Source organism: Coregonus clupeaformis, chromosome 36, assembly GCF_020615455.1.
Source record: "Coregonus clupeaformis isolate EN_2021a chromosome 36, ASM2061545v1, whole genome shotgun sequence".
NCBI classification, from domain to species: domain Eukaryota; kingdom Metazoa; phylum Chordata; class Actinopteri; order Salmoniformes; family Salmonidae; genus Coregonus; species Coregonus clupeaformis.
In genome coordinates, this window is record NC_059227.1 from 19293731 (window position 1) to 19304740 (window position 11010).

At 40.6% G+C, this 11010-nt stretch overlaps 1 protein-coding gene across 2 annotated transcripts in view; it reads right to left on the reverse strand.

The window, feature by feature from the left end:
- LOC121552814 (beta-taxilin) overlaps nucleotides 1-4778 on the reverse strand; it is a 44236-nt gene extending 39458 nt beyond the window's left edge. For both annotated transcript variants that reach the window (XM_041865865.2, XM_041865866.2), the window contains exons 1-2: nucleotides 4613-4778; nucleotides 4142-4243 (exon numbers count right to left, since the gene is read on the reverse strand). In XM_041865865.2, coding sequence (XP_041721799.1) covers nucleotides 4142-4235 — 94 coding nt within the window. In that variant the 5' untranslated portion in view covers nucleotides 4236-4243; nucleotides 4613-4778. The remainder of the gene's footprint in view (nucleotides 1-4141; nucleotides 4244-4612) is intronic.
- Nucleotides 4779-11010: the final 6232 nt, after the last annotated feature.

Here is an 11010-nt window from a genome sequence, read left to right on the forward strand (position 1 = left end):
TACAAACCTGACTCAGTTACACCAGCTCTGTCAGGAGGAATGGGCCAAAATTCACCCAACTTATTGTGGGAAGCTTGTGGAAGGCTACCTGAAACGTTTGACCCAAGTTAAACAATTTAAAGGCAATGCTACCAAAAACTAATTGAGTGTATGTAAACTTCTGACCCACTGGGAATGTGATGAAATAAATAAAAGCTGAAATAAATAATTCTCTCTACTATTGTTCTGACATTTCACATTCTTAAAATAAAGTGGTGATCGTAACTGACCTAAAACAGGGAATTTTTACTAGGATTAAATGTCAGGAATTGTGAAAAACTGAGTTTAAATGTATTTGGCTAAGGTGTATGTAAACTTCCGGCTTCAACTGTACTTCTTTTTAGTCTCATACTTTTTCTTAGTTGGTTATCCTTTAACACAGAACACCATAGATAAACACTAAGATTATGTCTATACATGTACACATTTTTGAAAAATCAGTTGGACTGTCAGTCCTTGCATCCATAGCTTTGTCTGTGAATCTGAATGGTTACAGTTTTACAGCCTAATCCATCAGTTTCCAAACAGTGGCAGGGTTAGGGTGTTGAAATTACAGATTGGTTCTTTAAATGGTGGGGATCAATAATATAATATGCCATTTAGCAGACGCTTTTATCCAAAGCGACTTACAGTCATGCGTGCATACATTTTTTGTGTATGGGTGGTCCCAGGGATCAAACCCACTACCTTGGCGTTACAAGCGCCGTGCTCTACCAGCTGAGCTACAGAGGACTATCAAGTCTTCAACAAAAAATCTGTGCACACCTGTTAGCAAAATTCATCACTGATAGCATTTAGCCTTTTTTAAAGACAGGTAATTTTATTCCTTCTTCTAGAAACTGTAAACATACAAATCAGGGCTTGTTGTACACTCAACAAGGTGTTAATGGAACACAGACTGACCAGCAGATCAGTAGCTATGGTTTTTGGCATGATGATACTCTTCACTGTAAAAATTTGAAAATTCTGTCGATGTGCCCTTGAGCAAGGCACTTAACCCTAATTGCTCCTGTAAGTCGCTCTGGATAAGAGCGTCTGCTAAATGACCAATGTATTATATGTCTAAAGTTTTGAGGGAGCATGCAATTGTCATGCTGACTGTAAGAATGTCTAACAAAGCTGTTGCCAGAGAATATTAATTTCTCTACTATAAGCCGCCTCCAACATCATTTTAGAGAATTTGGCAGTACCGGCCTCACAACCGCAGGCCATGTGTAACCACGCCAGCCCAGGACCTCCACATCCGGCTTCTGATTGGCTGGGCCTGTCTCCCGAGTGGGTGGGCCTATGCCTTCCCAGGCCTACCCATGGCTGTGCCCCTACCCAGTCATGTGAAATCCATATATTAGGGCCTAATGAATTTATTTCAATTGACTTTATCTTTGAAATTGTTGCATGTTGCATTTATATTTTTGTTCAGTATAATTAAATGGTTTGCACAGCACACTTCACAAAGACAAGGGTCTCTATTGCTAATCTACTGTATTGATGTGTCAATTTTGTTTTCTATAGTCAATGATACCAATTTTAGGAATTATTGCAATTTACTGATGACCCGTCAAGTCTTCAGTCTCTCTCTCTGCTAACAATTCAAGCTTCTTTTAAAAGTGTGTCTTTTTCTGATAACCTAATCCTTTCTTCCTTATGAAAGGGATGACTGATTTGGAAATGGGGAAAAAACCTCAAGGACAATACAGGGTAGCATGCCTCTGGGATGAATGAGTCTCTCCACTTCAATATTCAGTGAAAATCTCACATGGGGCTGATCTTCCTGCACTTTTTATTAGTCTCAATTATTGATTTAAGCCGTGTTTAAAATTCTCTTCAAATTAACTCTGTAATAGATACATAAATTAGGAGTGAACAGTCAGTAGTATAATTGCCTTAGCTGAGAAACGGTTCAGGTCTCGTCAGACGGTGAGCGAGAGCTCAACACATGAAGCTGATGAACATTAGCATGGTAAAGGTTAGATGCCTGCAGCGTTACATCTCAGGGTTCATTCCATAATCTCATTGAACACTTCCTAGTGGCACTCCAGTCTCATTTTCACCTCATTTAACACCTGATTTACTTAACAAAAGGCACATCTCAATAGGTGGTCCAGGTTAAATGCGGAAGACACATTTCAGTTGAATGCATTCAGTTGTACAACTGACTAGGTATCCCCCTTTCTCTAACTACAACTTTGGAACCATGTGAACCCAGCTAAAATCTGAATGTAAAAGGATAGTTGTTTTTTGTCTTGCCACTATGCAAAAGTACGCAACAACAAACCCCACAAATTGAAAACACATGGAACGGATGCCAACACCCACAATGACACCATGTTCACTTCAGTAATGCACTTCAGCTGCTTTATTCATGTTTGCAAATTAAAATAGAATAAATTACAAAAATACTGTCCAACTTTGCTAGAAAGCTTCAACACAGTAGTATTGCCATGTATCGCATACACTAAATAAGCACAGTGGTGTCAATTCTCAGAACTGATGAGGAAGAAAGCATCCTGTGAAATTATACTCTCTACCTTGACAACATTCCACACCATTTATTGTCCACACATGAAAGAGCGGGGAGCAGGGGGGCGGGGTTTACAAGCGAGGAGTATCCTTTTCCCAAAGACAATATTTTTTCTCGCTCTTTCTACCAGACAGTTCCCATTTAAGCATGTGGACAATACCCACACCTCAACACATCACTCCCTCTGTTATTGAAGGATCCACATCTCTGTAAAGACATGTCAGTTCCATTCCTACAATTAACCTTTACAATAACCGAGACAGCCAAGTTCACTCACACCGCATCCTGGCTGTGATACAAGCAATGTTAAAAATACATTTGCAGGGGAGAAAAAAAACACAAGTTGCAGTTCTCTTCCATGATAGACAAATCATTTTACATTACAGATATCTGATAAGTATATCGCCACAAAATTGTACAGTATATTATTGTAGGGAACAATGACACAGTACTTGTCTAGAAGCATGTTTCTTAACCACTTAGGTCATTTAGAATATGGTTAATTTGCTATTCATAATAATTCAACATTTTCTGTCATCAAATGTTTGAATGAGGCAGGAAAATAAATATACCAAGCACACCATCTCTATTTTCTTTGAGGACTATTCAAATAAGCAGACAGCTCTACTCATCTAAAGGTTTTCTTGATTTCCCATGTTCAGTTGTTAAATTAAATAATGATGCATATCATGGATTTGAAGATTTGTCCTTCTGACAGACTCAATTGTGATTGTAGTGCATTCCTATGTCAAACAAACTCATTTCCATGATGTCTGCAGTGCAGTGTAAGCCTATTACCCCCAAAATATTCGGGGAATTTATCTAGTATAGCCTACATGTTTGAATGGTTCTCCATTGGTATATTGCAGATCTTCTCTCTCGAATGCTGGAGTTTAAGAGACAAAAAGAATGCTTTAAAGTATGTTTGAGTAGATGACTGTATAAGTCCACTTGCTGAGATTTAACAACTCACTCGGCTTGGCTGTTGCTTACATACAAAGTCTGTCATGAAATCAAACTCGTTCTGTCCTAACCACAGCTCAGGTAGCTCCTTTATACGGTCCAGCCCCATCTCAATGACCAGAGACATCAAGACCTCCTCATCAATAAAGTCCGTGTCAATGACGTTGGGGGGCAGTATTGCTGCAGGCAAATGGTGCGCCTGTAGAGGCAAACTGGACGTGCTGTGTTTCGCGTTGCTATCTCTGAACTGTTGTCCTGTCCCATTAAGTTGATGATTCGCAGGATGCAACTCATGCATATAATGATGATGAGAGGGATGTGTATGGTGGCTGTAGTACTGCGTGTTGAGCTTTTGTAACTGCATGCTTGCCGCGAGCTGTCCTTGAGTGGGGACGGCGGCGGTGGGTCCCACAAATTGAGAGCTATAGCGCGCACCTGGAGGCATGTTGCTGTTTGGGTGTCCAGCGTTTACATTTACATTCCCCGACCCCACAGAATGCCTAATTCCGTGGTTAGCTGTAACATTGCCCCCTCCGTAGAGCAAATGATCTGCCATTATACCAGTAGTGTAGCCATGCTGTTGCTGTTGCTGATGGTGTAGTGGGTTCGAGAACTGACCCATGCCCATTCTGCGCGCTGGGTGGTGATGGTGGAGACCATTAATAGCTTCGGGGAATCGTCCATGGTTCATTGCCATCATGCGGTCTACCATTCCCCAAGCTGTCACAAATTAAAAAACAAAAATTAAATTTGCATCGACCGGATAAGACAAACATCATTAGCTTATCCAATCATTTACGCACAGTGAAAGTGGAAAGGATTATCACCCAGTAAATAGTTTAGCGGTTAAAGCCTTCAAATTATTATATTAAAAAGTATTTAGAAGCATACATCCCATGCAAAACATTAATATTAGACACTATGCATGTATACAATGTAACTGCATATTGCAGATTGGATCACAATAATAACAGAGCTGCAAGGTTGTATCAATTGTCTCCGTGATATTGTAATTACTTTCTTTTTCAGTGTTTAAATTTCCGCAGGTCACTCCTCGCCTGTTCTCCATACACAAAATGTGCTCTTTACCTCCTTGACTGGATCCCTTGGATTTGGTTCCGCTGTCAGCACAACACGAGTAACTGTATCAGTCCAGTTTACGCGATCTGTAGTCCCAACTCAGTGAACGCTATGCATTCTGAAAACCAAGATAGTGTACTTTCAACCTCAGCTCAGAAAAAAATAAAAAAAACTGTTTCATGCGCCCTCGCCCAGTGCTGATATACTATACAACCAGTCATGGGCGGAGCGAGCCAAATCGTGAATCTGACGAGCAAAAGTCTGGATTCAGGATCGCAAAAAACGTGGAGCAGAGCCTTCGCACCAATCGCCTCTGCATTCACAGCAGCAACACCAAGGCACATTACCTCATTGCAGCTATTTCTGTTCAAGGCAAGAGTGGGAAAACATGGATTCACGTTTCACAGTTTTGGAAAGTTCAACATGCATAGAAGCTGTCCCCCACTTTTGCTCATAGAGGTGAGAAAATGACCAAATGGCCAGATTATTAGGCTATCTATTGACTCCTAAAACTGGTCCGGATCTAAACATTTATCAATTCATAAAACAATATAATTAGGAAAGCATGGATGTATTTATCCACGAGTTAATCAACCTTCATAATTACAAAAGATCCAGATGTTATTTAAAACCCCATGGAATTTTACTGCATCTGAGAATATATTCTCGAATCAACTTTCCTTAATCCTAATGTTATGAATGACGATGAAATGCTCTGTTTATGGGACGATATGTTTTGGCTAGGCAAAGTAGGCTATAAGTATACAGCATACAACACTTTAATAGTCTATATTTCGATTTTATTAATTCGTGTTTTTAAATCAGTATTCAACATTTCTTACATGTTGAGAGACACATGAATACAGTTGGAACAGTCGAATGAATCCACTGCTTCTGGAGCCTTTGCTCATAACCATGTTTTATGCATATCCAAACCTCTCTGCAGGCGTGCGGTACGTGTGCTCTGATTGTAGCGGTTGTCACTGGTGTTTTGATCAGCCAAACTCCTGCTCTGTAAACAAACCTGATCACCTCAACCAATGTACTGTTTTTGCCTCAAACCTGACTATGCCTACTGCTGTACACAAAAACATCTCCTGTTGCTTCTCCTGAGGGTACGAAGCACAGGAGGCTGCTGAGTGGAGGACAGCTCATAATAATGGCTGGGATGGAGCAAATGGAATGGCATCAAACACATGGAACCATGTGTTTGATGTCTTTGATACCATTCCCCTGATGCCGCTCCAGACATTACCACAAGCCCATCCTCCCCAATTAAGGTGCCACCAACCTCCTGTGGTACAAAGCCAGCTCTTAAAGGGGCAATCAGCAGTTGCTACATCCATTTTTGTACTTATAAATTAATGATATGTACATTGATTCTTGAAAAATATAGCCTAATTTATAAATGCCTCATGACCTTATTTGAACTGAGACACCCTATCAGAAGCCAAAATATAAACTTGTTTTACTCCAATGTTTGTAAACAAAGCAAATGTAAACAAATAATGTATAGCTTCAAAACTATCATTTTGATATCATGGATTGTCAGTCCTTGCATCCATAGCTCTGTCTTTGAATTTGAGAGTGGGAAAGGGAATACCTAGTCAGTTGCACAACTGAAAGTATTAAACCGAAATGTGTCTTCCGTATTTAACCCAACCCCTTAGAATCAGAGAGGTGCGGGGGCTGCCTTAATAGACGTCCTCAGCACCTAGGGAGCAGTTGTTGTTTGGGGTTAACTGTCTTGCTCAAGGGCAGAATGGCGGATTTTCCCACCTTGCCAGCTCGGGGATTCGAACCAGTGACCTCTCTGTTACTGGCCCAACACTCTTAACCGCTTGGCTACCTGCTGCAAATAGTGGTGGGGAGGACTCTTTGTTATTGTTTAAATTGCTGATTGCCGCTTTAAAGCGACTGACTGTGCAGGGATCTGCCTGCCAATTAACAGTGCCACACTGGAGGCAAATTAGCAATGCATGATTGTAAACATCTATTATTTGCAGATCAGTAGGCCTATGTCAGTACTTAATAAGTGAAGGTGGCTCATGCATATGGAACCAGTGTGAAATGGCGGTGCGCACTAGTTAGCGGTGCGCACTAGTAGCGTTTCAATCGGTGACGTCACTCGCTCTGAGACCTTGAAGTAGTTGTTTCCCTTGCTCTGCAAGAGCCGCGGCTTTTGTGGAGTGATGGGTAACGGTGCTTCGAGGGTGACTGTTGTCGATGTGTGCAGAGGGTCCCTGGTTCAAGCCCAGGTAGGGGCGAGGAGAGGGACGGAATCAACACTGTTACACATATGAAAATTGCATGATACTGGTGTATGCAAATCACCTTGCAATTTGCTTTGGTGCCGATGCAGCTTCATTTTGGACTGTCATTCAGAACCCTACTACTCGTATGATAAGAATTCTTACCATCTAATGCTTTTGGATGTAAGGTAGACATATAAAATGACCAACCTTTTTCATCTTGTCATGTCAGACAGAGTGAAAACAAGTGTTGACCAATGATTTATATATACACTGACAGGGGACCCTAATTTTGAAGCCACCACGCCTACATCTTAGCACTCCCCCACCATAAAATACATTAATTTTGGAAGCTATTGAAATGCATTTAATAATGTCTACATTTATTTTTGCCATGTTTATTCTATTACAGACACGTTAATTCATACTTTAACATTATATTATGTGAGCTACACATACAAATAAATTACAAAATATAGAATAACATTTTCCTTAAAGTATATATATTTTTTAAGTTCTGATGTTACTCTCCCCAACTACAACAAAACAATTATTAAATACATATAATTTTGTCCTTGGAACATTTAATTAAAATACTGTAGAATTCCATTCATTCCTATTGAGGACTGCTTCTTCTCAAGTATGGCTAGCTGCAGCCCAATATGGCGACCGGAGTATGAGCGATTGGGTGTGTCGAAAGGAGTGGGTGTATGGAAAGCGAATCTGCTAATTGGGCAGATTTGTTGCTACTCAAGACCGTTTTGCATGGCTAATTGGGCTGCACTATGAGTCGATAGTGCTTCCTACTGGGTACCATGGACGTGTCGCCGGCGGTAGATACGTGGCCATTTCTTTTATCTCACATTATTTTATTTCAAGTAGGATAGCAGCCTACACAAGAAACAACTAATATTGAAAACCATAGATGTCACCTTGATAAATACAGTGCATTCAGTATTCAGACTTTTTCCACATTTTGTTACATTACAGCCTTATTCTAAAATGGATTTAATTGTTTTTTCCCCCTCATCAATCTACACACATTACCCCATAATGACAAAGCAAAAACAGGTTTTTAGAAATGTTTGCAAATATATATACACTACCGTTCAAAAGTTTGAGGTCACCTAGAATTTTCCTTGTTTTCGAAAGAAAAGCAATTTTTTTGTCCATTTTAATAACATCAAATTGATCAGAAATACAGTGTAGACATTGTTAATGTTGTAAATGGCTATTGTAGCTGGAAACGGCTGATTTTTTATGGAATATCTACATAGGCGTACAGAGGCCCACTATCAGCAATCAGCAGTCCTGTGTTCCAATGGCACATTGTGTTTGCTAATCCTAGTTTATCATTTTAAAAGGCTAATAGATCATTAGAAAACCATTTTGCAATTATGTTAGCACAGCTGAAAACTGTTGTGCTGATTAAAGAAGCAATAAAACTGGCCTTCTTGAGACTAGTTGAGTATCTGGAGCATCAGCAATTGTGGGTTCGATTACAGGCTCAAAATGGCCAGAAACAAATCACTTTCTTCTGAAACTCATCAGTCTATTCTTGTTCTGAGAAATGAAGGCTATTCCATGCGAGAAATTGCCAAGAAACTGAAGATCTCGTACAATGCTGTGTACTACTACCTTCACAGAACAGTGCAAACTGTCTCTAACCAGAATAGAAAGAGGAGTGGGAGGCCCCGGTGCACAACTGAGCAAGAGGACAAATACATTAGAGTGTCTAGTTTGAGAAACAGACGCCTCACAGGTCCTCAACTGGCAGCTTCATTAAATAGTACCCGCAAAACACCAGTCTCAATGTCAACAGTGAAGAGGCGACTCCGGGATGCTGACCTTCTAGGCAGAGTTGCAAAGAAAAAAGCCATATCTCAGACTGCCCATCTTAATCTTTTCTTTTTCGGCCAGTCTGAGATATGGCTTTTTCTTTGCAACTCTGCCTAGAAGGTCAGCATCCCGGAGTCGCCTCTTCACTGTTGACATGTGCCTTTCCAAATCATGTCCAATCAATTGAATTTACTACAGGTGGACTCCAATCTAGTTGTAGAAACATTTCATGGATGATCAATGGAAACAGGATGCACCTGAGCTCAATTTCGAGTCTCATAGCAAAGGGTCTGAATACTTATGTAAATAAGGTATTTCTGTTTTGTTATTTTCAATAAATGTGCAAACATTTCTAAAAACCTGTTTTCGCGTTGTCGTTATGGGGTATTTTGTGTAGATTGATGAGGATTTTTATTTATTTAATCCATTTTAGAATAAGGCTGTAACGTAACAAAATGTGGAAAAAGTCAAGGGGTCTGAATACTTTCCGAATATACTGTAGATATCTCCCTGGAATATTACATCATTTATACAGCAGCGTACAAAACTGTCTAACCTATAGCAGAGCGCTTTCGACACACCCACTCCTTTCCACACACCCACTCGCCCATACTCCGGTCGCCATATTGGGATGCAGCTACACCCTTCTCCTTCTGGGGAGTGCCAATATGGCCAATATGGCTTCAATGCCTCTCATTGGCCAATACATAGCATCGGAAATCCAGGGTTTATATGCATCATTGGTGTTGACTGAGAGTGAGGGAAGAGGAGGTAGGCTATGTGAGTGCACTCAGCTGACTGTGTAAAAATGAAAGGGGCTAGTGAGTGGAGCACACAGTGTGGAATGTGTGGATTCTTTTTAAGTTAGCCATGCTTGGTTAGAAAGCACTGCTCCTAGCTGGAGGGAAACGCTTAAGCCGTTGTGTGAAAAGGGAGAGCTGGGGATTCTGGGACCTCGGCAGGTAACCTCTTTGTAAAAATGCCCTTTGAGTCACAGATCTGGAAAGTGGCTGAGGGAAGTAGAAGGAAGGGGAGCCATTGGAAGGAAATAGAAAGTTGTTTACACGTTTCGGGTTGAATCAATGTTGTTTCCTCTATAGAAGCACTCTGGGTCTCCATTGCCTCTTTCTTTTTCTTTTAGATTTGAGCCCTAATAGTTATGATGCTGTTTCTCCTCTGTAGGCTACAACATAAAGGCATTTGTTGTATTTCCAGTCTCTCAACACTTTCCTCCTAGGGATATTGTACATGCTGTTTGGCAAACCACATGCAATTTCCCTTTTTAGTTGATATTGGTTATTATCATTATAAAGCAGAACAAACAATATTGAGCCATTGCTTCCAAGTCATCACAGTAGACTAATGCAGAATGCCTGCAATTCAATGATAGTACATAATGATAAAAGAGACTCTTAATGCCTGGCTTTCCCCCAGCCAGCCAGCGTCTTGTATAACCACATTTCTATCATTTTACTAATTGGTCTGTCCTTTTCAAATGTACAGTTTTCTTCCCTTTCCAGCTGTTGAATGTGGAGGGACAATAGCATTCCTCAGTGGTTTAATCCCAATGTCATGCCTCACTCAACCCCAGTGGGGAATAGAACTAATGAGCCTACAGCCACTAAGCCATAATGGAAACCTATTGCACATTTGTGCCAGAAGAAGTCACCCGGGTGCTCTGGCTGGATCTCTTTGTTTTAAAGGAAATGCAATGTGCTATATTCATGTTTTAATGTGCTGTTCACTGTTTAATTCATTGGGCATATTTTATTTATCCTACTGTTCTTCTGTTTCTAAAATATAAGACCCCCCCCCCCAAAAAACAAAATAAAATAAAAAAATCCACTGTGGTGTGAAATTATATTAATAGAAGCGCCTGCGTTTTTATTTACTGCTGTGCACTGCAACCAACCATGCAGTAAACGCAGTGGGGCCAATACGATTTAATTGAATCAGAAAGTACAGCTTTATGCCTCTTAATAAATCAGAGAAAAAAGATTGCAATAGACCTCCTTTTAGTCTCCAATAGCACAATCCCACCATTAAGCACAGTAAACAAGCATCCAGCTGAGCCCTCTGGATAAGACCACCACACAGCCAAGCGCTGTGGTTTTAGCTAGGCCTGCACGTCCAGGTGTTTAACCTCAGTCTTAGAGGTATTAGGTTCTACTGTTGTGGTCTGTTCTGATTGCCCATTTCCAGCTATATTAAACCTGCCTGAGGAGGATACGGCCCTCTGAGGCACTGGATCAGTCTGAGGGCAACCAGGAGTAGACCTAATAATTGATTTGGTTGGGTTTAACGTGTGTGTGAGGG